The 25935-nt window shown below is 36.1% G+C and overlaps 1 protein-coding gene across 1 annotated transcript; it reads right to left on the bottom strand.

Moving 5' to 3' along the window:
* kune (claudin) lies at window positions 1–25674 on the bottom strand. The gene is made up of 4 exons (XM_081769812.1): window positions 25440–25674; window positions 20777–20899; window positions 8404–8556; window positions 1–5912 (listed from the first exon to the last, which is right to left on the bottom strand). The coding sequence occupies exons 1-4, from the start codon at window positions 25573–25575 to the stop codon at window positions 5677–5679; spliced, it is 648 nt and encodes a 215-aa protein (XP_081625938.1). The 5' UTR covers window positions 25576–25674; the 3' UTR covers window positions 1–5676.
* Window positions 25675–25935: the final 261 nt, after the last annotated feature.

The following is a 25935-nucleotide window of genomic DNA, read 5'->3' as shown; positions in this document are numbered from 1 at the left end:
CCTTCCGAGCGTGTGGCCGGGTTATCGAGTGCCGAGTTTTAGAGACTCTACTATAATAAAACAAATGGTGTGATAACTGAATGAAAATCCATTCACACTATAGTACTCAAACTACTATACTCATAATTAATAAAATGCGTTATACACAAGATGTAGTCAAGTCACGGATTCATCAAACGTCAGTAAAGTTATTTTATATACTTTCTCTCTCGCTATATATATATATATATATATATATATATATATATATATATATATATATATATATATATATATATATATATATATATCAGAGTGGCCCAAATGTGGGTATACATCCCTGCATTGATCAAGTATAACATTCTAGTTTATGGGTTTATTTTCTTTTGCTGTTCCGAGCTTATGGTATACGTAAAAAGGCTTTAAGAACAAATAAAAAAAGAAACTGATGGATAACAATACGAAATTATGAAATACAGCGAGCTGATCAGTACGGGAATGTATACCTACTTTTGGACCATCCTGTATATATATATATATATATATATATATATATATATATATATATATATAAACTAAAAACAAACACAATAACACTTTTACTTTACATGATCGACTTCCACAGAAATCTAATACCAAGACTAACAAAATAGTTGTGTTAAGCAGTGAACGTTTATCATGTAGTAGGTACAGTAGTACCTTACAGATATTCAAAATGAATTACACGAAAAACCCTTAAAAATTTTTACTACTTGAGAATAATTTCAAAATATAGTTGAATTGATTTTACTTATTCGTTGTGTTAAGGCAGAAACTAAATAATGAACTGTCTTCTCCTGCAGCGTCAGGTGCTCTTCAACTGAATGAGATTGATAAGGTGGGAAAAGCAAACTTTTATTATTGCTTACTTGTTTTTTATTTAATAGATCTGTAGAAATATTACGAATTTAGACGATAAAAAGAAAATGAGAAATTTCTTGGTGTGAAAATCTTTTTTTTTTTCTAACTAATCAGGTATTTAATCCTAACAAATGTTATAATAATGTACAGTGAAACCTCACTAAACGGACACCTGCATAACACGGATACCTATTATTATCCTGGAAAAAATATATGTATTATCAACATGAACAGGTATTCTTCTACCCCCAACAATTTAGTAACTTCCTCGTAACGGACAGGAATTATTTTACGCTCGTACGTATTTAGCACAGAAAATTCCTTCTGCAATTGAAAGGGAATCTCTGATCCGCTCAACTGACAGCAGGTACAAGCAAACTTTGATCAGAAACTAGTGTCTACAGGTTACATAGCAAACAACTATGCAGACTTTTCCTCAACGTCTTGATTGGTTAGTTCTGTCTACATTTACAATGAAATGAAAATAAAATCTTTTTAAGTTTTACGTTCCACGGTTATGCCGGCTAGGCTAAAGGAGACGGCGATGATGATAAATGAATGAAATGGTGGAATAAAGAAAGTGGAAAGAAACGAGAGAATCAGAGAAAATCCCCACACACGGTATTTGCCCACCACAAAGTTCACTTGGCGCGAGATCGAACTAGGGACCTCATGCACCAGAGGTAACGCTCTACTACTGAGCCACCGCGGCCCATGTCTACATTTACAGTATTTAATAATAATGATGCATCTTCTTAGTAGGTTACTTTTACTTTTAATACGATCTGTAAACGAGTTGAGAGACTTTTATACAGATACGACTTGCACTTGAGAAGAAAGTTATCAGACAAACATTATATTTTGTAGCACACGTCCATACAAACACATCTCCAGCGACACTGTTGTTTCGTTACAGAATGGGTTTTTCTCCTGATTGCCACAGTATTTAAATACTGAGTACAGTATTTGGACATTGGCCCATATTTAAATTTATAACTATTCTAAGAGGCAGCGTTTATGATGTTTGAAGGTGCCGCTACGAGTTGGCTTTAAACGCTGTAATGCGGTGCTGTCAGATCTGTAGTGCGTATGCTTAGCCATACGGTAACATCGCATCACAGCCTCAAGTTTAATTTGCGTAGTCCCCATAGCATCGACTGTGTCCCTCGCTTTAGTATATTTACTGTATACTGCATACAATTAGTATATGAATTGTGATAATCTAAAGTCGTGTAACCTCTTTGTAACGGACAACTCTCGTTAACGACCCACCGGTATCCATTATTTAGAGCTTTCACTGTATTATACACGATTAGAATTATAAATACGACTTTATGATACTCCTAGTTTTATTTGAAACGAAAATTTTTCTTTGGAGTCAAGTTAAACACATTCATCGGTAGACCTTTTTTCTTTTTTAATTTTATTGTAAATTTTACCTCCAGGGCTAAGCTGATATTTAGAACAGTCATAAGCTGAAAAAAATTTCATAGAAATTTTACTTAATAAAAACAAAGTATTCACCTCATGCGAAAAGTACTGCTGCAGCATGTTTCACCCGAGCCCAGACTACAAGTAAATCAGGCTTAATATACGTGTTTGTGTATCAAATCGTCTACCTGTGGCGATAACAAAAACCTTTTATGTGTATCAGAATTGACACAAGGCTGGACGGAATACGTCATGTGTATATTACCTGTGATACACATGACCATGAATGTATTAATAGATCTCACATTATGATTTTTTTTAAAAAAATCTTTCACAAACTGCAAAATAAAAACTTATTTATATCGTTAGATTGATTTAAAAATGATATCGAAAGAAAATTAAACCAACACACATATTATTTTATTGATCTACTATTAATTACGTCTGAAAAAATATATATATCTCGATATGTAGAAATTTTAACTTATTTTTAAAAGCTGAAAATAACAGAATTTTTTTTTTTTTTTTTTTTTTACCTTTTTAAGAAATACCAAACTAAACCAATTCACTCATAATATACTTTTCAAATAAGAATTTAGTATATTCTTCTGTTTTATTGAATTTCCACTCATCAAAAACAGTGCATTTTCTTTTAATTTTAACCCAACTAATGGATATTATGAAAAATCACATTAATCATAGCTTGTCTATTATTTATATAATGCTGTACAATATAGGTGAATAAATACTAATTCTTAATATGCTTCATATAAATAATGTACAGTCAGCGACAAAAGTTCTTTCCATTTGATAAAATTTGTTGTGGGAATAGCGGCGGTATCGTTGGAACGTACAGAAAATTACATTCGTTTTCATTTACTGAAAACTGTAGTCAAATTATCTTTCATTCTGAAGTTATTCCCGAAGCTAATTTCAACAAATGAAAAGAGTTTTTGTCGCTGACTGTACATTTCTTGGGTCTCTTTAAAATGTATTAACATAAGTACCTACACAAAAATGCATAACTCATTACACAACAGAATAACAGGTTATACAAAATTAAGAAATAATGGCTAACTGCAAAGAGATCTGCAGCACACCTTTGTTTACAATGAGTTTTTGACTGTATATGTGTGTTTATTGGTGTCATTCTGTATATCGATGAAGAATCAGGATGCACAAGACAAATGCAGAATTAAGAGAAAAAAAGATATATTGAAATAAGCCGCATAAAGGTCTGTGGCACCATATTCAACATCATTTTCGTTTTTCCAGTGGAAGTTCAAATGGTTAAGATTCCACGTTAAGCTGTACGTCCATGTCTGGTATATCCCCGGTGCTGAAAGGGTTACTAAACCACAATCCAACCAACTAATCATTTTCGTTTTGTTTGCGTCAGAAAGTTATCACGCTAGTTCAGTGTGCTTTTGTCGAATACAAAATAAACCCTTTTGTATTTAACATCCCACGCTAAGACTATGGGAGACGGTGATGATGGTAATGAACTAAATGGTGGAATGAAAAGTAGGAGTACCCCAAGAAATTCTACGCACACGGTGTTGTCCACCACAAAGCCCACCTGGCGAGAGCTGGAATCAAGCCAGGAATTTCACGCACCAGATGTAAGCGCTACGCCACTGAGACACCGCGTTCCTCCAATCTAGTGTCATTATCAACGAAGCGGCAACATTGATATGACCTTCAAACTCGTTTGGCCAACCCCTTTGTAGACTGTATTATATTGCCTGTCTGCTGCAACATTTATTGTGCTTTTTAATCGAAATAATGATTTAAGAAAGCCATCAAGCAAATTAATCCAAAAATTATTACGCTATGTAATACTACTTTATAAGTATCAAACCATCCACTTCTCAAAAATGTCATATTAGTTGTTACTGAGTATTCACAAAAATAAAAAAAAATAATAGCGACCATAGGTAAGAGCCTTCATACACCTAAGCTTCCCTTCTCAAGTGGTCTGCAGTCGTACAAGCAGTTCTGAAGAAAACTATAGATTCTGATGAGCTGACTTTTATATTAGACTAAACGGAAAAAAACTTAATACAAAATATAATAGTGCAAAAATAATGAAGTGAATTTTTCTTCCTTCGGGTGAAAAGTCTAGATCACACCTATAAGCACGATTCTATTAACCTTTGAACTCACTCAATGTTTTTCCAAAAGTATCTGTGTACAAGATGCTTTATTTTTTTTATGTCAATTTTCCTATAAAAATGTTTATACTCACACCTGTGCGTAAAATATTTTGAAACATACTTTGTACGACATAAATATATATATATATATATATATATATATATATATATACTTAATGTAACTCTCAAAGAATAAGGCATAACAATCGTCGGTTCCTTTTAACAATATCATATACAATACTTCGAACTTAGTTTTCATCTAAGAACAATCATACCAATAACTCATGTAGTCAGGTCAAAAGTTCTTTCCTATCTCTCAAAACTTCTTCGAAAATTGGTTCCAAGATCTAACGTAGGATTCTGCATTGCCCCTGGCCCCCTCACCGTTTTATAGAGCAATACATTATCTAATAAAGGAAATAAAAATCACTGGAATTTTACACTTTAACAAGGAGTATTTGTCATTATATAAAAGGACAGCGACACTAGTCTTGTTCCCGTAATACACACACACAGAATAATAATTAAAAAAAAATAAAAAAAATACTCCACGGGTTGATAAGAATTCCTCTTGCTGTAATGAGATCTATCAGACATCCTGATATACAGTGAATTAATCGTTTTCAGAATACGTTGTTTTCTTTCCCCAGTGCTAGATAATACAAGTAACAATTTATGATCGTGTAATCTGCAATTACATTGACGAATACAAAATTAGATATGCTAAGAATTATCACAATTCTTAAATTCTGTTAAAAGATGTTCCAAGATATGAACTTCGTGTTTAATTAGGATCAAAGCTATTCTGTCGACAGGGTAGCCGAGAAAAGCAGATGTGTCCTAGTGTATTGTAGACGTATGTTTTCGTTATCCAGAAAGAACTTTTGATCGCAGGTTACACACACACACATGATAAGTGTCAACAATACCAATATTTCAATACAAAGATACAAAAAACATGTCTACCTTATCAAATATATACACATGAATTATATAATACATTCTTAAGGCACTCTGACCAATAGTTCATTGCGAACGTCATTTTACAGATCTTGAGTATGTAATAATACCTAAAATGGACGGAATATATAGCTACAAATTAACATTTTATAAAATGTTTATAGCACAAGTATAAAACAAACGTTGGAATGGTAATAATAATAATAATTAAAAAAATACTTCAGTTTATTAACAAGGAAACTGTTCTTATTTATGATCTCACTTGTTCCAAATGATATGCAGCCTGTGCAGCTTCAAAATGTTTCTTTTTCTTGTAACGAACTTTGCCTTCCACTACGAAAAGGGTTCCAGAAAAGAAAAGAAATAAAGCACCGAACACTGCTAACGCGTATGACCACGAATGGTTGTTATGCTCCCAATTAGGCATCCAGTCCCTACCATCACCTCTCGCGCCAAAAATAATCACTGCAATTGTTCCCGATAGTGCTGTGGAGAAAGAAAAAATTACGTGTAAGACAATATGTAAACAATATTACATGTAAAACAATGATTCCACGCTTACATTCAAATGTCACAAGGTGATAATGTTTTCTCATTTTTTTTCAGTAAGATGCCCAACCGCTTGACGGTACAGAGTAAACTGCAGTACGCTACGTGACGTAATATTTACTGGTTGCTGTACAAAGGCGACGTACAGTGAAAAGTAGGCATGCACGAGATAATCAAGAACTTTCGTGAAAAACTTACTACCACAGGCTGTAACGACCATAAAAACAATCATCCAATGACATTATGTTGTGAGAAGAATGACATTAGCGCAATTTAATCTAGCAACATCATTATTACCATACTCATTTTTGTTACTTTCTAATTTATTTTTTTTAACATTTTTAATTTTTATTTATTCTTTTTCCTTTTTTTCTACTTGTTTACTCCATTTTACCAGGGTGCAAAATTTCCGGTCGCCAGGTCGCCAATGGCGACTAGAAATTTTAAGCTGGCGAAGAGTGTTCAGTAGGAATGGTTTCTGCTTAAACTCACACCGCTGCGCAGTTTCTGTTTCGTACAAAAATAATTGTCATTGAGTCTGACTTATCTTACTTTGATCTGAAAACTGCAATCGACAACTAGTACTTCAGTGCAGAGAGAGAACGTTACACAAACATGAAGTCTTAGGTAAGATATTTTGTAACATGTATATGAATTGTCCAATTTAGAATTGATTATTCTGAATCTAATTGTCTGGTTTGAAATTTTATGCCCTGATATATATATATTATATATATATATATATATATATATATATATATATATATATTCAAACCAAAAGCCGGGAAAAGGAGAAGATGATCTAATTTGCACGTGAGAGATACTGGCAACCATCATTTCTGGATTGGCGAGTGCGTCTGACTTTGAAATTTTGCACTCTGGTTTTACTATTATTTTACATTAAGTATACATAAAATTTTAGATCTTCATTATTTCTTTCTCTCCTCTGTACTCCTACTGAACAACCTGTCCCATTTGTTTTATATTCCTTTCCACTTTCAACCTGGAAACATTGCTACTTGGCCTTGGATTACTACAAGGCGCCCAATTGGAGCTTTGTAAATGTTTTTCTATTCTTTATAATTTCTTAACCCTTCCCACCTATATGGCAAAGTAGTTAGCGAAGGAGCAGTTTCTTTAATGTTACATGATAAGGGTTTTATTACTCATTTTACTTGTGTGTACTATATTCTTTCGTGATTCGACGTTCCCCTGTTCCAACCAAGGTGGATTGATTTAAATAACCTGATTTTTTAAAATAAAAATCGTTGATTTAAATCAAATTCCGAAATAAATTAATTTAAAGTGAAAATGGGTAAAATTCCATTCTGTTCTGTTATTTCGATTATGGAAGATAATAATCATAATACAACGAGACTCAAATGTATGTACAGCACACTATGAAAACGAGTGTTTCATACAGACGATGATAAGGGAAAATCCAACGGGAAATCCTGCTTTCTTCTCTTTGTAACATAGAATTTTTAAATCGTTAGCTATTCCAACAGAGAAATCATCATCCACATTTAATACGAAAATTCTTTTGTGTGCGCGTCTGTTCGTTTATTCCCAGATAATAAGGACGTATTTAATGGGTTCGATCCCCTCTCCCACACTTTTCTTTTATATATAGATTTTATAACTTTAGGCAAAATTTATGTATTTTATATGTATTTCGTGCCGGAAGCTAGTTCCGACTCTTTAAAAATATGCCCTTGCCAAATATCAGTAACTTTTGTGAAAAAGAGTGTCATGTTCATAAACGTTGCTGTACTTTTTCCTTAATGCTTAAAAAACATTGTTTGGGATTGAAATAGGTTAACGATTGGGGATTAATTCAAAACTGAACCCCAATACTTTCACTTAAATGGCATAATTAACAATCAACACTAATTCCTAATGTCTTTCTTCAGTTCGCGATTTATATTATACAAGGAGAAAGATTTGATTTAAATCAAAAAAATCAAAAATGATTTTTAAAAAAATCACGATTTTTTCCACCCTGGTTCCAACCACTTGCTCTCTTTTTATATAAAACGTTTAGCAAACACACTTGTAAGCTTTTTCACCTTTATGTTATATTTCACCACAATTAATTCATTATATATTCGTTTGTCTATGATGCCATTTCTCAACATTTTTCTGGAAGCTGCGGAATAATCTTTTTGTTTCCGTTGTGAAATAATAAATAAATAAATAAATAAATAAAAACTTCCGCGTTGCTGAAGGTGTCTGTAAATTTATTACTATGTTTAATTCTCGCAAATTTGTTACCATACATGTTTGCAAACCTCTTATATTGATGGAAAAATGGAATCTAGTGTTGATTACATATTATAGGGAAAACAAAATATAGCACCAGCTGTGGGCAAGAGATCTTTACGTATATACTGACTACTTACGAGTCTTTAAAACATATCAAACTTACCTGCCAGAAGATGGTCTGCTCCTGTGATTATTAGTAAAGAAATGAACCAAGGGTGTTCGCTGCTCATGCAGAAATAAATAGCTACCATGAAGATTCCAATTAACAATAAAGTGAAACATAACGTAAAGAAAAACTGAGTTGCTACGAAAAAACCTGAAAAAAAATCATATATTAAAATGGGTCTTCATTTTTTAAGCATTTATAACATAGCTTCTATTATAATGACAATAGTAATCTAATTTATGCACCACGGAAGTGACATATGAATTTGTCAAAATACACTACATACAGTATAACCTCCTTTAACGGACACCTCCATAATATAGACAGGTTTTATGTTCCGGCAAAAATATATGAATCATTACAGCATAGAACCCTTCCTTTCACGGACAGTCTTCTTTCTCCCCAAATATATATATATATATATTTAAATAATGGACAGAAATTATTCTCTGTTCATATGAATTTAACACAGTTAAAGAAGTTCGTACGTAATCCCTATGACAATGAAGCCCTCCAATTGATTCAGCAATTACAAGCAAATTTCGAACGGAAACTAACGTCCGAAGATATCCACACCACATAACCATTGCAAACTTTTCCTCGCGAAATTCATAAACCATCATGATTCGTGGGTTCTAACGTTTTCAGTATTTAATATATAATAATGTTGAACATTCTTGTTACGTTACTTTTAGTACAATCAGTATGCGTATTAAGAAATTACTTGGAGGATAAAATTACAGTATATATATCTATCTATCTATCTATATATATATATAGTATGCAGTATATAATCCATATATTCGTAATACAAGGTACGGTCAATAAATAATGCACAATGCCGCCTAGCAAAAAAGCTAATTAATGTAGCATAATGTATACAGTGCCTCAATAAGTTCCGGACAACCTCGAAATAGAATACTTAACGATGGCAAAAACATTTATTACCATGTTACTTTTCTACATACATCCTTTCCCATGTCACACACTCACAAGAGCAGTCGTACAGGCTCTAGGACGTTCTATAGTGTTTTTCAAATAACAAGCTGCATGACTCTGAGTGGGATTTCTGCTTCTCCAAAAGCAGTTGCCCCATCTTGTCAATTTGCAGCAGGCGATAGTACTCGTATATCCTGACTTCCCGCACTACTGCGAATGTTGTCAATAATAAACGTTGTCTCTAACCTTAAGGGGTTTCGAGAAATGTGTATCTTATTTTAACAACTGCAATTCCCATCCTTTTTTCTTCCTTGAGAAATATCAAAAAACTCTGAAACACGTCCGTAATTATTTTAAATGAAAAGAGTTAATACCAAATTTCATGACTCTAACCTTAAAAGAATTTCCAGATATGGACATCCTATTGTAAAAATTGTAACCTCACCCTTTTATCTTCCCCAGTAGAGGAAATATCAAACAACTGAAACACGTATCTAATTATTGTAAATGGGAAGTCCATATACAAAATTTTATGTCTTTACCTTTCCGAGATTTGGAGATAGGTACATTTTATAATAACAATTGCCACCTCATCTCCTCCTATCCTGCCAAATTTCCAAAAATCCTTCCTTGGTGGTACCTTATGTGACAAATCCTGTTCAAATTTCAAGTTCCTAGTTTATGTGTTTTGGCCTGGGGGTTGGTCAGTCGGTCAGGACGACTACTTTTATATATAAGAGATAAAAACCCATTGCCTATCCAAGCTTTCTCTATCCAGATTTAAACTTAGGTTCTTTGTACCGATGAAAAGATACTCATGCACATTTATTTCAACGTAAGACGACGATCTACGTAAACACTGTTAACCCTTGCAATATTGTGTCCAGATAAATTAAGACGTCTTGGGAGACCTGAAACGGTTAAATTTTTATTTCGTGCGTCTCTAATATATTCTTTAATTTAATTTTGATTTCAATGTTCCTTTTTTTTTTCATTTCAGTGTGATATTGGGAACTCATAATTAGTTTGATCGAACCAGTACAATTAAAAGTATACTAAATATTAAATACAGTAAATAAAAGAGTACATTTAACAAATTATAATATGTATTTGTAAATAAAATTTAAAATTGATCCATATGTCAAAACAAAGTAGAATATATTTATTGAAAATTTTACGCATTAGAACGCTGGGATTTGACTTTTTAATATAAAGCTCTTGTTTTACAATATACTCCATTCTAAATTTACACGTCTGTTCCTTGCTGATGGTAGCTATAGCATACATGTTTAATACTGAAGATACAAATATCTTATCTTGTATCTGATTAGAAGACTTTTCTGAAAGACCTCGTTGTTCTCCGGCAACTTCGTTAGTCATCAACCCGGCTGCTAGGTTAATAACACATGTGTTGCAAACTTCGTTTCTGAGGTGTATTTTTCCCTAAACATCGCATTTTTTTAAAAAAATATGTGATGTTTCACCTTTTCAACGACTGGGTGAAAGCATCCCTATATATGTTAATAGCCTAACAACGTAATTGATTACACTGTAAAAATTTCCACAAAGCAACAAAGGAAAAGTCTTCTTCCCATCGGATACAAAGTTACATGTATTTTGTCTCCAGTACATCTGTTATTTCTTTAATGTTTACGAGGTTACAGTGCGACAATGAAACAACGTTATCGTGGACCCTAATTCGATACCAGTTCGCGCGAAGTGAGCTTTGTGGTGGACAAACACAGGGTGTGTGGAATTCTTCGAGGTTCACCTATTTCTCTCACGTTCTTCACCACATTTTGTATTACCATCATCACCGTCCCCTTTATCATCAGAGGATAAGCGTGGAACATTAAACAAAATAAATTTAATGAATATTTTCTGTCCCAGATATAGGTAGGTGTTCCTTTCCCTAATTCTGCATTTTCTACTCGACTTCCTTGCTTTTCTATCATATCTTACAGTTCTATGTTGATTGCGAAGAGAATGATGCCATCAGAGAAACTAAGATGGGTCAGATGACCCCCTCCCCCTTAAAAAAAAAACTTGAACAGAAGGTTGTTCGCTTTATATTCATTTTTGACGGCTACTCACCTTAAGAGATACCGCGCACCACCATCGATCATATTCTATTAAAACCCCAGCATTGTGGACTGTCCCACAGCATCGCAATTTCCATTGCAGCAAGGTTAGGCGCAGGACAGGTATGGGAATTCTGTCCCACTCCTTCCTCCAAGCTTTCCATAGACTATGCAAAGTGTGCGGGTGGCGATGCTGAAGACGACATTACAACAGTCCAAATACGTAAAAATTCATTGGATTGGTAGCTGGGCTTTACATAGTAATGTCTTCAAACGGAATGACAGGAAATTTCTAATTCCTCTGATATTTCCTGGTAAAAAACATAGTAATGTTCTGCCAGTATAACTCGAAGCCTTATGAATCATCACCTGGTTCGCATCCATTCCATACAATTGTGGAATGTCTCTTCGATAGATAGGTATCAGAATGGATTCTTGGAAGCATATTGCATTCACCTTCACGTTTTTATCCATCTTACGCAGCCCTGGCCACGGCGAGCAGATAGTGGAAACTCTCCTCGTGAACGCTCACGAGCATTCTACGAGCAAATACCGTTGTTCGTGCTTCGTGAATCTTCGGGTTTTGTCCTTAGAGGAACGGAAGTGTTGTCAACCTTGGCGGTAATCACTAGCTTACCAAATAAAAAAAAAAGTATGTATGGTAACTGATTGCCATTTAGTGTATAGTGTTTTTTACAATGTGGTAACCGTTAACTATAGACAACACAAACTGGTAACAGCAATCAAATGATAAACTATGTACGTTCCTTTTCTTCTTTTTACTTTCCTTTTGTTAAAGAAGGATGTGGTGGAACCAAACCATCGCTTACATTTATAAAAATTTGCCAGTTTGCCCAATGGAAAAACAGTTTTCAATATATATATATATATATTATCAAGTTCTTAATCCGAGTGTGGGTATGTTGTTTCGCTTTATAGGAAAAGAGATAATCTGTTGATACGAAAAAAAAATACTGTAGCACTTGTTTGTAATTATCTAAGTATTATCTCCAGAAAATTAGCTTATGCATGTATGTGTGTACGAATAGGCTTAGCAAGGGGTTGGTTGTGGAGATTAGAAGCCACTATTACACTATCAATAGGAAGAATAGTATTTCTTACTCCACTTTTAAAGTGGGGCCGCGGTGGCTCAGTGGTAGAACGTTCATATCTGGTGCTTGGGGTCCCGGGTTCGATCCCAGCCCCCGCCAAGTGAACTTTGCGGTGGACAAACACCGTGTGCGTGGGTTTTCTCGGGGTTCTCCCATTTCCTCCCACTTTCTTCATTCTATCATTTCATTCATTACTCATCATCACCATCTCCTTTAGCCTAACCGGTATAACCGTGGGACGTAAAACCCAAAGATTTCATTTCATTTTTTCCACTTTTAATGTTAATTTGATCGCAAAGAATCAAACAAAATATTAAGAGAGCCGAAGAGATTTTCCATTTTTAAGAGTGACCATTAGTGGGTACCATTAGTTTTTTTTTTTTTTTAATAAGGAAAAATATATTGTCCCTGGCTGGTTGCTTGCCGGTAGCTTGTTAAAAGTGAAAAAGAATGTTAAATCATATCAACGACTGAAGCTACACGCTTGTCTTTCTTCGATAGTTACTGACTGGTTTTGAAAGTCACGATGTTGTAGGCCTACTGTAACAGCGTAAACTTGGAAGGGAACGTTCCAACTGAATGATACGAATAATTATTCCCAATGTCTTGAACATGAAACGTGGATTGCACGGATAACGCTTAAAGTGGGCTGGACTGCACTGGAATTTCCTTCCGGCAAATTAGTGTTTGGTCGGAACTCAGTTCTTCTGTGTAATTGTCTCTTAACAACATTTGAACATTTCTTTTAGATAATATTTGGTCTAGGAATTAATTCGTGCGGGTGGACAAGAGATGGCGCAACGAACGGAGCGTCCCACAGTTCCGTGTATCCACACATGTGTTGCAAACCCCTGTCATCGCGTATCGTTCGTAGTATAGGGCAGTGGATTAAAGCGTCAACAACACCAGTTTGTAGTTAAGTGAACATGGCGCAATTTGTGCCTGATAAAGTGTTTTTGCGGGGTGTCCTGCTGCATTACTTTAACATGCAGAAAAGTGCGACTGAAAGTCATCGTATTTTGGTGGAAGTGTATGGTGACCATGCTCTAGCTGAGCGAACGTGTCAGAAGTGGTTTGCACGGTTTAGAAGTGGTGATTTCGGCTTGGCAGACCAAGAGCGAGCTGGACAGCCAAAAAAATTTCAAGACGAAGAATTGACAGCATTGCTCGAGCAGGATTCGTGTCAAACGCAGGAACAACTTGCAGCAGCATTAGGCGTTAATCAAACAACAGTCTCCAAACGCTTGAAAGCCATGGGAATGATTCAAAAGATGTCACATTGGGTTCCACATGAATTGAAAGACAGAGACGTTGAAAGACGAAAAACCATTTGCGAATTGCTGCTTCAACGACAGAGCAGAAAGGGGTTTCTGCATCGAATTATTACGGGTGATGAGAAGTGGATCCATTACGAGAACCCTAAACGAAAAAAGGCCTGGGTGAAACCAGGTGAACCAGGTCCATCACAACCAAAACGAGATATTCACTGTGCAAAGGTTATGCTGTGCATATGGTGGGATATGAAAGGTGTGGTGTACTATGAGCTGCTGCAACCGGGTGAAACTATGAATGGAGAACGTTATCGACGACAATTAATGCGTTTGAAGCAAGCTCTGGCCAGAACACGACCAGAATGGGAGAACAGACATGATAAACTTATTGTTCAACATGATAACGCTCGCCCACATGTCGCAAAACCGGTCAAAACCTATTTAGAAAATGTCGGATGGGAAGTTTTACCCCACCCGCCGTATTCACCAGACGTTGCTCCTTCGGACTACTACTTGTTCGATTGCATGAACAACGATTTGATTGGACAGCGGTTTACTTCTTCAGAAGATATCGAAACATGGGTCTCTGACTGGATCGCTTCCAAGGATGAGGACTTCTTTCGCCACGGAATCCGTACATTGCCTGACAGATGGGCGAAAGTGGTGGCTAGCGATGGACAATATTTTTCTTAAGGTATTTATGTATTTTGTGTTTGTACTACAGCTTCAATGTGTGCGTACCAACCGCACGAATTAATTCCTAGACCAAATAATATCTAACTAACTCTATGGTCTATGGAACCCGAAGGTTCAATGCGGCGTTTACAACGTATTTCCACTAACTTCTGTCCTTAGCCAACTGGATCCAGTTTCTACTCTGTACTCTTATTTCTGCAAGATCCATCTTAATATTGTCTTCCCATCTACGTCTAGGTCTTCCTAGTGGTCTTCTTCCAATTGGGTTTTCAGTTAAAATTATGAAAGAGTTTCTAATTTCTTCCATTCTGGCTACACGGAATGGCCACCTGAGCCTTCTACACTTAATGACCCTAACAATGTTAAGTGAGCGGTATAAACTATGCAATTCCTCGTTATGAATTTCCTCCAATCCCCATTTTCATCCGTCTTTGGTCCGAATACGAATAATAATAATAATAATAATAATAATAATAATAATAATAATAATAATAATAATAATAATAATAATAATAATAATACGTATTATTATTATTATTATTATTATTATTATTATTATTATTATTATTATTATTATTATTATTATTATTATTATTATTTTCAACCTCCCGTCGTTCTGCTATCAATCTAGCAACGAAAGGCGTTCACAACTTAGCAAACGTGAAGCGAGTGACAAGTTACAGACCGAGTGCTAATGTAATACAATGTCACGAATTGTGTAAGCAAGCTAAAAAAGGCCTGAAACAATTCGTTTCCGATTTTTGCAGTCGTTTTTACGTCTGTAAGCTGACATGTTTAATATTAGTTTCTTTCTTTCTTCTTCATTTGTTAGCTACTTCAACGCTAACTGTAACCTCTATCATGCGTCTTCCTCGATCAAAAAACGTACCAATTTTATTTCCTGCAGTGTTTTCGCGTCACTGCTTTCGAAATGGGGAGGGGGAGAGCACACCTGCACATTTCACGCTTGCGTCTGCTCAATGCTTCAATATCGTGCGAATTTGTGACCAGGCTTGGCCGTAGGCTTTTTACCATCATGTGTGGTTGGCAACACTTATCGGATGCAGTGGAAGGGGCGGAGCTACCAACACCTTTGCTCACCTGTTCTTATCTCCGCTCGTTGTCGCTCACGCTTCGGCTCCGGGAGCCAATTCATGGGCAGGCCTGATCTTACGTATCAGCAACTTACCCTTATATCCGAATCCATAACAACCATAAAGCCACGAGGGAAACTCTCCCTGCACCGACGAACAAAGTTGCTGCTCCCTTGCCATCAATGTCACGGTATGTGATCGCCCGAATGTGATCACCAGCAGTGACATGAACATATGATTAATCCCATTGTGACAACTTTCTTCCATTTGGAACCCGTCAGGTACTTTTAATACAGTTTCCTGCAGCTCGTCATACGTTCGGCAATGTGAAGCAGTAGCAGGTGATGTACGCGGACCTTCCGCACATACCTCAACCTGAGGCGCTTGTGAATTGTTTTGTTCACAGCTGACGGTGCGAGATGGAATCTGGTCCATCTCACCTTGCGTTGGGGGATTTCCTTGGCACGCCAATCGACAGATCCCTTTTAGCACTAAGGGTGTCACTTTGCTTGTAGCCCTTCTCCTGGTGGTTTTCGTGGTTGAATGTTGAGCAAGGGGAGCCTGTTGTGTGTAACGGGCCACAATAGCTTTCGCAGTCGTCAACCCGAGTGTTAACCCATTCTCCCGACACTATTTCACAATGTGTACGTACGAAAACTTAGCATGGAAAAGAGCCATTACATAAACCCTTTCAATACCAATGATTTTCAGCGTCATTTGACAACACTCACGCACCTACAAGGTCAAACACAACACTGCTCCCGCCAGTAAACCCATAGTCCTAACATGATACACCAGGTGGAAGCACCGAATCGAAAATAGTCGGATACACAGCGAACAACCTTCTGTAGAAATCGAAAATTCACTAAGTTTAGAGAGCCGTTAGCCCCATCATCTTATTACTGTGGATATCCCGATCAATACAGCTTTTTACAGATATTATTTTTTATTTTCTTTCACGTTGGCGGATAAAATTGCGAATGTTTATAAAACGAAGAATTTTTGTAATCATTCTTCAAAACCAGGGTTGGCAAAAACCATGTTTTTTATTGAAAAACCAAAAAACCCGGATTTTTGGTTTAAACCCTTTTTTTCTTTGTTTGTTTGAATAATTTGCTCTATGTATTTATATCACATATGGACAGAAAAAGTTTGTTTCGCCGTGGTGTTATTACGCAACAACCGAATTACACTGGAAGGGGTCACATGAGCTTAAGGCGGAATCCAAACCGCTTCTCTGCTTACATCCGAGAGAAACTGTCCTCCATTTCAACTCGAAACCGGGACTAATTGGCCACAAACGCGACACGTCTGTTGACTAACTCACGAAGGACTCCGGATAAAAATACGTTATACTGATCTTTACATACTTCTTAATATAATTGTCGAGAGTCATTTCAGGACAAAAAATAAACATGTTGCACAAATGAAACCATTATACAGAATTACATACTGCAGAGTAGAAAAGAACTAATTTAGTCCAAGTTAGTTCACCACGACTTTTATTTGTCCAAGTTAAAGAAATACGACTTAATTTGAAGTGAATAAAGATACGAATTATCTGAGTCCACTTTAGCTCTGACCCATTTATACATAAATAGATACCAAAGATAGTTTTGATTTTAATAAATGCCTCTTGTGCGGTTTGTATGACCCCCCCAAAAAAGTACGGCATTTCGATGTATTTTACCAATAGTAAACATTATTAAAACGAAACAATATTTAGAACTTTTCTTTGACTGCAATTGCATAACAATAATAGCAAACTATAAAAAATCACAAAAGAAACATTCACAAACTTATTTTTTTTTTAAAAAAAGTTTCTTTAGTAGTATAATCTCTTGGAGTAATGAATGAGGGATTTAGATGTAAATATAATACGAATAATATTCGGGAGTGACACGCGATAACCCACAAATGTATGTTCATGAAGATTTTACGAATACTTATACTTTTACGAACATTTTTCGTCTTTTTTTTTTTTTTTTTTTTTTTTGTGTGTGTGTGTGGTTTAAACCAGCTTTTTTTAAAGCCACCTTGATTTAAATCAGCCAACCCTGTTCAAAACATTATCAATTGAGTTGATTTTGAGTTTAACGTCCCTTTCAGCAGCGAGGCTATATGAGAAGAGACCTACTGATTAACGTGGAATCCGAACTACATGAGCTCCCGCCGAGAATCGAACCTGTATCCCATGCCACAGGAGCATACACTTACCGCTTAGCCACGAAGGAGCTCCGAAACATTATTAATTATCAGCTTCTTATACTACTGTATGTTTAATACAGTTTCAGGCAAAACATACGCCATTAATTATCTTTCGCTGATTTTTTCTGTTTTTAAAATGCTAATGTGAGTTTGAGGTGGCTTATTCTTTTTTTCTCAAGGATCTGTTTTTTCGTTTTATCTTTACGTTGTGAACAAAGACGCTTATGCCTCCTGAGTAAAGTAAAGGTCCCACTCTTTCCCCCCCTGACTTCAGGACAACCCATGATGGCCTAAGAACTGCTAGTTTTGGTTGATTTGGAATTTATCGTCCTATTCAGCAATGAGACAGACCTACAACTTAGTGTGGCATCAGCTTCCATCGAGAAACGAGCCCGGGTCTCCTGCTAACCATATAGTCACGAGGGAGTTCGCTCACGACCTATGTGTGGAAGTAACGGTTCCATATTTTGTAGACTTCGGCACTCAGGGATATGATGTCAGTCAGCATCCTTACTTTCCCAGCTATCAATTTCAAACAGGTTGAGTCGCACTGAAATAACGGTAGAACAAGAAAAAAATTTCCCTCGTCCAGTTGGCTGATAGCTGACCCATGTGACCTCAAATTATTTCACAAATACGGTATTATCAACTGGACAAATCTGCGTTTGAAAAGAACTTACATACGTAGAAGTTGTGTCTGCATGGATTTTATTAAAATTATAATTGTTACAGAATAAATCTGTACGAGAATGGCTAAGCGCATGTCACATTTTGATGATTTTCTGGTCTTTCGCTCTGGTAGTTGGGTCATATTGAAATCTGTAAGTTGACAGAAGTTGATAACGGTTTAAAAATTCCCTGTTCAGCAGCACATATTTCGTTTTCATCACTGAAGTGAAAGTATTTTAAATTTAATTCAAAAGCTTGTAATTTGCACTTCTCTAAAAATATACATATCACGTTGCCATCTTTGTATAGAAATAAGCTCCACATATATATTACCTTAATACCTGCCGATGCAGAGTTGTTGCGGATACCGGTGTGGATGCGATATTTTATATCCGCATAAACATCTTTTTATGACTTTCGGGTAGCCAAAAGGACTCGGACTAAATGCTTACGTAGGAAGATATTTCATAATTACATTCAACGCTGAATTATGAATCCATTTCTAGGAAGTTCAGTTCTAGGAATCCTTTTCATTGACAAAAAATGGATAACATATTTTTAGTTTACTACCAAGCATCATATCGTCGCATGAAAACCAGAGGAACGTAACTCCATTTTCGTAGGTTTACAGGCGAGAGAACAAAAACATTTTGTGAGAAAGATGCTGAGTTCAGTTGATTTTGAACTTAACGTCCCTTTCAGCAGCGAGGCTATATGAGACGGGACCTACTGATTAACGTGGAATTCGAACCACATGAGCTCCCGCCGGGAATCGAATCCGGGTCTCCCCGCCAAAGGCGCGTACGCTAACCGCTTAGCCACGAAGGAGCTCTCTGCGAAACATGTATTTTTAATAAGATGGTAATTGAGCTACATTACAATAGATGATCAACAAGGAGAATATATGGCGTTACGTTCCATTTACACCAAATGGGGCACTCAAAATTGTCCAAACATGAAGAACACGAAACCCGCATTTTTGGAGTTATGTTCCTCTAGTTCCCATGCGTGACGTTTTCGTGACTCTTTCTTTACCAAACATAAAATTTCATCCCATTCAAAAACTAATAACAGTACTTATATTCTTTAGCACTTACCCTTATCTCTACTTTCAAAGCTTGTTCCCTAAAGCCATAAAAGCTTGGGTCTTTTCACAGTTGAATAAACTGGTTAGATGCGTAGATGGTTTCGGCGATGCGATGCCATTTGCATCGCCACTGCTCAGTGATGCCAGCTGAAGAACAACCTCAAGAACGAATTTGGGTATGAATTAGGCCGAATTTTCATGCATGCGATAGAAGCGTGCTTTGCTTCCAACACGGTAGCGTCTCAGGCCGACCATAGACATTTTTGTCGGTGAATTTTGACCTTTTATAAAACAAAATTTTCCAGTCTCTAATTAATTTGCACATATAAAGAAATCGTGACTCAAAAGCTAAATTTCGTGACTTTCATGACCGATAGACACCCTGATCGAATAAGCAGTTCAAGACATAATTCCGAAGTAACAACATGCTCATCAAAGTTGACAGGAATAAAGTCAACGAAATATTGCAGCTTTTTCAAATGTCACAATACACCCCTTTGGCAAACAAAGATTTTTAATATTGTAACTAACTATGAATGAAACCTTTAAACCCATTTGGAACAAGAAATAATGATAATTAGAGATTCCGAATAGACGTTCGCTCGGTCAGACGTAAGGAAATGTATTAACCTCTCCTATGAAAGCTGTCCACCTAACAAGATGGGGAGGAAAGTTCGTTTGTGACAAGTAGGATGACGTACAAGGGGATGTAGAAAAGGGAAAGCTACCAGGATGAAGAACAGTCGATAATGAAATCAAATTCTCATGCTTATCGTGCCAGCGCGCCAACTACTACGTTACACAGTCCACTATCGGACCAATGCCACTTTTAATGTCTCTCACTTAGATCACATAGACTGTACCACAATGCTATTGGGAATGGATAACAGTATTCATGTATCAACGAACACCTGTATCATGTAACACAATAACGAACTAAGCACCAAAATTAGAAAGTCCAAGTAAAAGTGACGGCTGGATCCTGATGCATATTAGAATGTTATGTAAAAACGAAATGCACGGAAAATAATTTTCGTCAAAGAGGTCGTTTCACTTTAACTGTTGGCTATGTTATTACTCAATACCAAAATTTATACTCAGATTGATTAAAATTATGAAAATTGTGCTAGTTAGTTTTTATATACTAAGATAGAGATAAATCAGCTATTAAATACCAAATAGAGAATCAAAAAATATTTTCAAGTTAACACACCTGGTAATAATAAATCGTGAATAATCATGTATTCTTCTTCAAATATCCACATGCATCCTGTGAACACTGTATCATACCACAGCTTAGGGTCCTTAAATTCGTTTAAGCATACTTCCCATAAGCCTGAAATATATTAAAAAACTATGAATTCCAAAGTAAAAAGTAACATATATATCCAAGGATAAATTCAACGTAGAAACAGAACTATATGTGCATTATCATTACTAATAGATGCTATAGCAGGGCGCAAAATTTCGAAGTCAGACGCACTCGTCAATCCAAAAATGATGGTCGCCAGTACCTCTCACCTACAAATTATGAGATGTCCCCCTCCCCTTCCCAACGGCCTGTGGTTTGACAAAGAAAGACTTCACATTCCGTGTTTTCTCTCACTCAGTGACAATTATTTTCGTGCGACACAGAAACTGCGCAGCCCTATGAGTTTATGCACAAACCATTCCTACTGAACATTGGTCGGCAGCTCTAAATTTTTAGTCGCCAATGGCGACCGGAAATTTTGCGCCCTGTACCATAGGGCACATTTTATACAATAATGTTAATATACCATGCATCAAGTGCTTTTTCGTGTCTTTATGTAATCGTTATCCTTCGTGAAAACGTTAAACTCAGTGATTTATACAGCAGCTCTCAACCTCTTCGAGACTAGTGCCCCTTGGGTAAATGCGATTCAATCATCCCATCCTCCACCTTCAATCATCTCATCGAACTATTTAATTCACACACTTTTGGCAGCAGAGATACATATAAAACATACTAAGAAGGTTTTTTTTTTTTTTTTGTGTGTGTGTGTGTGTGTGGCGTAAAATGATCAAAGAAGACTAAAACCATTGGGCGCTCTTCCTAACGTCCTCGCCTAAGATTCTAGGTCGCTTCCTTTCTTCCCCACTTCCCAGGTAGTGTGTTCACCGAGGTATGTCATCCTTCATACGTGACAGGCTTAAAAGGCCATAGATGCCGTTAGTGCCCAGAAATGTAATTCCTAATTTTTGTTTTCTCAGTAAATTACTAAACTCTATAGCTTCCCCCCCCCCCCCCCGCTTACTCTTGGCGATCACACAACTGACACTAAAAACAGGTTTAATAGTGAATGAATATAACTTAGATAAAACTACCCTTAGTGAAGTGGCTTATATGAACATTATATGGTGCCCAATGCTTTTAGTCTTGATCCCAAAGTGAAGAACTGGCACTAAGAGTAAAAGTATTGAACGCTACGCTACCTAAATAAATAGGTACTGAGTGAAGCAGTTGAAGAAGATTAAACGGCGCCCAATGCTTTTAGTTTTAGTCCCATTTCTTCATATTACACTACCAAATATAGTAGGAATGATGGTCGATAACAGAAACGTCACACACCCAATGTTTTTGGTCTTAGTCCCATTTCTTCATAGTTATGAAGGATAATGGTTGATAATAGAAACGTCACTTAAACATTAAATCGCTCCCAATGCTTTTGGTCTTAGGGGCAAATCTTTCCTTTAGGCAATTGACTCATTATTTCGATCCTTTCGATTCAGTTCTTCGATTCTTTTTGTTCAATTTGTTCCGGTATTTTTGAACGAATCAGTTCCAGTCGCTATGTCAGAGTGACTCTTGTGTAGCCAGAGAATAGAGAGATCCCGTGGTGTTTGTTGGTTGCTCACACGTTGCAGTAATCGTTCGTCGGGTGGTGTGTTATGGTAGTAAAATATAGCGCGTGTTTAAATGCTGTTTGAGATTTTTGATGTCTTTAGTGGCGAGTGTTAGGTTTGATCAGTTATTTTCTTAAGAATTTGTCTCTAATTTAAACCTGTTTAATTTGTCAAGTGAAGTTTGCAACACAGTGGAGAATTAATTCAATTTTTGCTTTAGTGTCGGTAAACTCAATTTCAGTAAGAGTTATATTTCATGTGAGAAAGAATATAAGTTATTTTCTACCTTTCGCGGAGAATGACTGAAAATATATATTTGTTATAATAGAAGGTGTTCATCGTATTTGAAGCAAGTTTCTGTGAGAAGCGTGACTTTTTTGAGCAATTTAAGGCTGGAAGTACGACAAATACTGTTGATTCGTTATATGTTTGTTAGTGGTATTACGAAATACGAGAACATTATTAGTGAGTGCTCCTTTACGACGCAGTTACGTTCAAAATCTTGTTTGTGATCGGCTGACCTACTGCAGAGAAGTATGTTTGGAAGCTGTTATATGTCATTCCGTAGGTCTAATTGGGGGACCAGGGTTAACTGTTGAAGTTGATGAAAAACGGTTGTAGAAAATATAATGTTGGACGGTTAAGAAAGAAAAAAAGAAAGAAGAAAAAAGCAATTTGGGTGGTTGGTGGAATTTGCCGAGAAACAGGCGATATTTTTCTTAGAGAGTGTCCGGATAATGAAATTGTTTAGTTGTTATTACCGATTGCTGGAGAGGTTACTCTGGTTTGGATGATAGTAAGTGGACTCATTTAACTGTTAATCATTCGTGTAATTTCGTTGATCCGGATAGTGGAGCATATACGCAAGACTGAAAATTTGTGGTGTCACTTGAAACGAAATTTAAGTTAGACATATGGTTCTGAATGCATGATTTTGCAGTTTGCTTATTATTTATGGAAAAGAAAATCTTGTAGTAATGCCAGCGCTAATGAGAATTATTTAATATTTATGAGGTATAAAGCTAAATTACATTCATCTATATAATTTTTTAGGTATGTTTTTTCTTAATATATTGTTTAATTTTTACATAGAATAGTGGTTGTGTTTACGGAGGTGAAGGAGGCTCGCCCCTCCCCCCCCGACCCCCAAGTGAATAAAAATTCATGTAGCCTATTTTTAGTTGCTTTTGCTATAAAAACAATTCCGACACAATGGTTAGTTTTAAGTTTTTTTTTTCTTCTGTAACTTGCTGAGTTCGCGAATATGGTGGTTCCTTGTGTAGTATTTTTGTTTATTATTTTGAACATTGTATATTTGAAATATCGATTGATTAAAGACTATTCTATGAGTGCAAATTAAGATAGCAATAAATTTTTCGTTATTTCAAAAACAACACTTACAATAATTAGTGAAAAAGAGACAGCAGAAACTAAAATGATTTCTAACCCAACTCCGTTTCGGAGGAACTGGTTCGTCGGAGCATTAAAGAAACTGTTGCGAGGAATTAGTTGGATTGGAATTGGATTCATTGAACGAATCAAAAATGAATGAATTCCCTAAAAGAAAGATTTGCCTCGTGCCCAACGATTTTAGTCTTAGTCCCATTTCTTTATAGTTATGAGGGATAATGGTCGACAATAGAAACGTTGTTTCAACATTAAACAGCGCCCAATTTTGTCCCATTTCTTAACGCATTTAGTCTTAAGATTATGAGGATCTATTGTAAACATGCGGAACATTTAGATCCAACACTAGAAATGCTCAACTGCCCTACCCAGGCACTTTAATAGGATAAATTTTACAATGCCCATTCCAGCTGGTATACTCACTCACAAACGAGAAATTACACTCTTTTAATTTTATGAAAATGGATCAAAACTTTCCTAACGTTAAGCAAGCCCGTTCCTATCCCTACCCTACTTATTCCTATCTTATTCCACTCTACCATACCCTACTCTACTGTATCTTCTAAAGCGGCCCTACTTACCGATGCTCAGATGGAGCGTGTATTGTAAAGTTTACCCTTTTAATATCAGATTGGAGGTTAAGCTTTAAATCTATCCTACTATACCCTACCCTAACAACCCACAATTTTTTCGATTATTGTATAGACCGCTGTGAAACTTACCCTTATTTTTCCTACAGCAATAGAAAACGCGGTACATTATATGAGTTGAGTTCTAAAGTTGGTCGACCGTTTCGAGCAAAATTTTGAAAATTTACCAAGATGAAGTGGATAATTTGCTCGTTTCTGTGCTTGATAGGTAAGGAGAGTGGAAACTGTGTTTATTTTTCTTTGTAAGCGATTAAAAACATGGACTAATTTGGCAAGCGGAGGGAACTACTTCGCGCAAGATTACCGCATGGTTTAATTGTGGAAAATTAATGAGCATTTATATTCTGAACATGGCTGCAGGTGTACAGAAGCGCTCCAGTTGGTATTCTTACGCAAAAAGGAAAAATTACACGGCAAGAATGCACTTTATGCAGAACAAGTTATTTTGTCACGTTTGTTGACATGACGCAAGGTAGGAATAAGTAGGGTAGGGTCGGGTTAGCTTAGAGTTAGGGAAGTTTGGACCTATTTTATTAAAATTAATAGAGTGTAGTTGCTCGTATCGCTAGCTATTGTATCGATTCCTGTGAATGATCTGCATAAACTGCACTCTTACCCTCTACTCTATCCAACGCTGCGGTCCTAAAAGTTGATTTTTTTTTAAATTTTCGCAGCTATTTTTTTTTCGAAAACCTGGTGGACTAACAACTTCGGTATAAATGCCCATTATACCGTCCATACTACAAGCAAATCGTAATATATTAACCATCCCTAGTACAAGGCACTATCCGAATTAGATGACTCTTCGTCGTATACTTACTATAAAACTATTTGAAATTATTCAGTAACAAAACAAAACCAGAAAAATAATTATAATACCTCTGACTTATTCAAAGACAGCGACAAATTCTCTGAATTAGCTTTCTTTACTACTTGCCACACCTCGAAACTTACCTAACCGAATAAATTTCGGTTTCTCCAGTTTTCCATCAGTTTCTAACCAGTATGGCGTTGTAAAAGCAATGATTACGAAAATAAATGCCATTACTGTAAACCCTGTGGCCACTTTCCCGTTTTTTGATTTCGACATTTTGAATATTTCACTGATTTTTTAAAATTAGAAACCTGAAATCCTGAATTAACAGTAAACCATAACTTATTTACACATATAGTTCACGAGTTATCCGTTAGATGGCTCTGTTATTAAAGAAAGTTTATTAATTTTCCTCTCAGAGTGCCGTCTACATCCAAAATCTTAAAATCCACATAAACATATTTCTCAAGCCCCTCTAACTAAAGGATAGATCCTAGAAAATCTCTTACGAGTTGTCCTGAAGTCAAAGTCTCAACGTGTATGGCATAAGATCGCATGTCATTTTCTGTGTTCTGAACGATCCTATGAGATTTCTCTTTCAGTAACAGTTTGTGTCAAAGTAAATAATGGGATTAG

This window comes from Thermobia domestica, chromosome 8 (genome assembly GCF_964235325.1).
Source record: "Thermobia domestica chromosome 8, izTheDome1.hap1.1, whole genome shotgun sequence".
Taxonomy (NCBI): Eukaryota; Metazoa; Arthropoda; class Insecta; order Zygentoma; family Lepismatidae; genus Thermobia; species Thermobia domestica.
Note: the sequence above shows the minus strand (reverse complement) of the source record. Positions and strands in the feature narration are given on the sequence as shown.

Bases quoted from the DNA above. Each gene is read 5' to 3' on its own strand.
- kune (XM_081769812.1), bottom strand. From the start codon at position 25,575: ATGTCGAAATCAAAAAACGGGAAAGTGGCCACAGGGTTTACAGTAATG. The intron at 20,900-25,439 runs GTAAGTTTCGAG...AATATATTTCAG, and splicing joins ACCGAAATTTATTCGGTTAG to GCTTATGGGAAGTATGCTTA. The intron at 8,557-20,776 runs GTGTGTTAACTT...ATTTTTTTTCAG, and splicing joins TCACGATTTATTATTACCAG to GTTTTTTCGTAGCAACTCAG.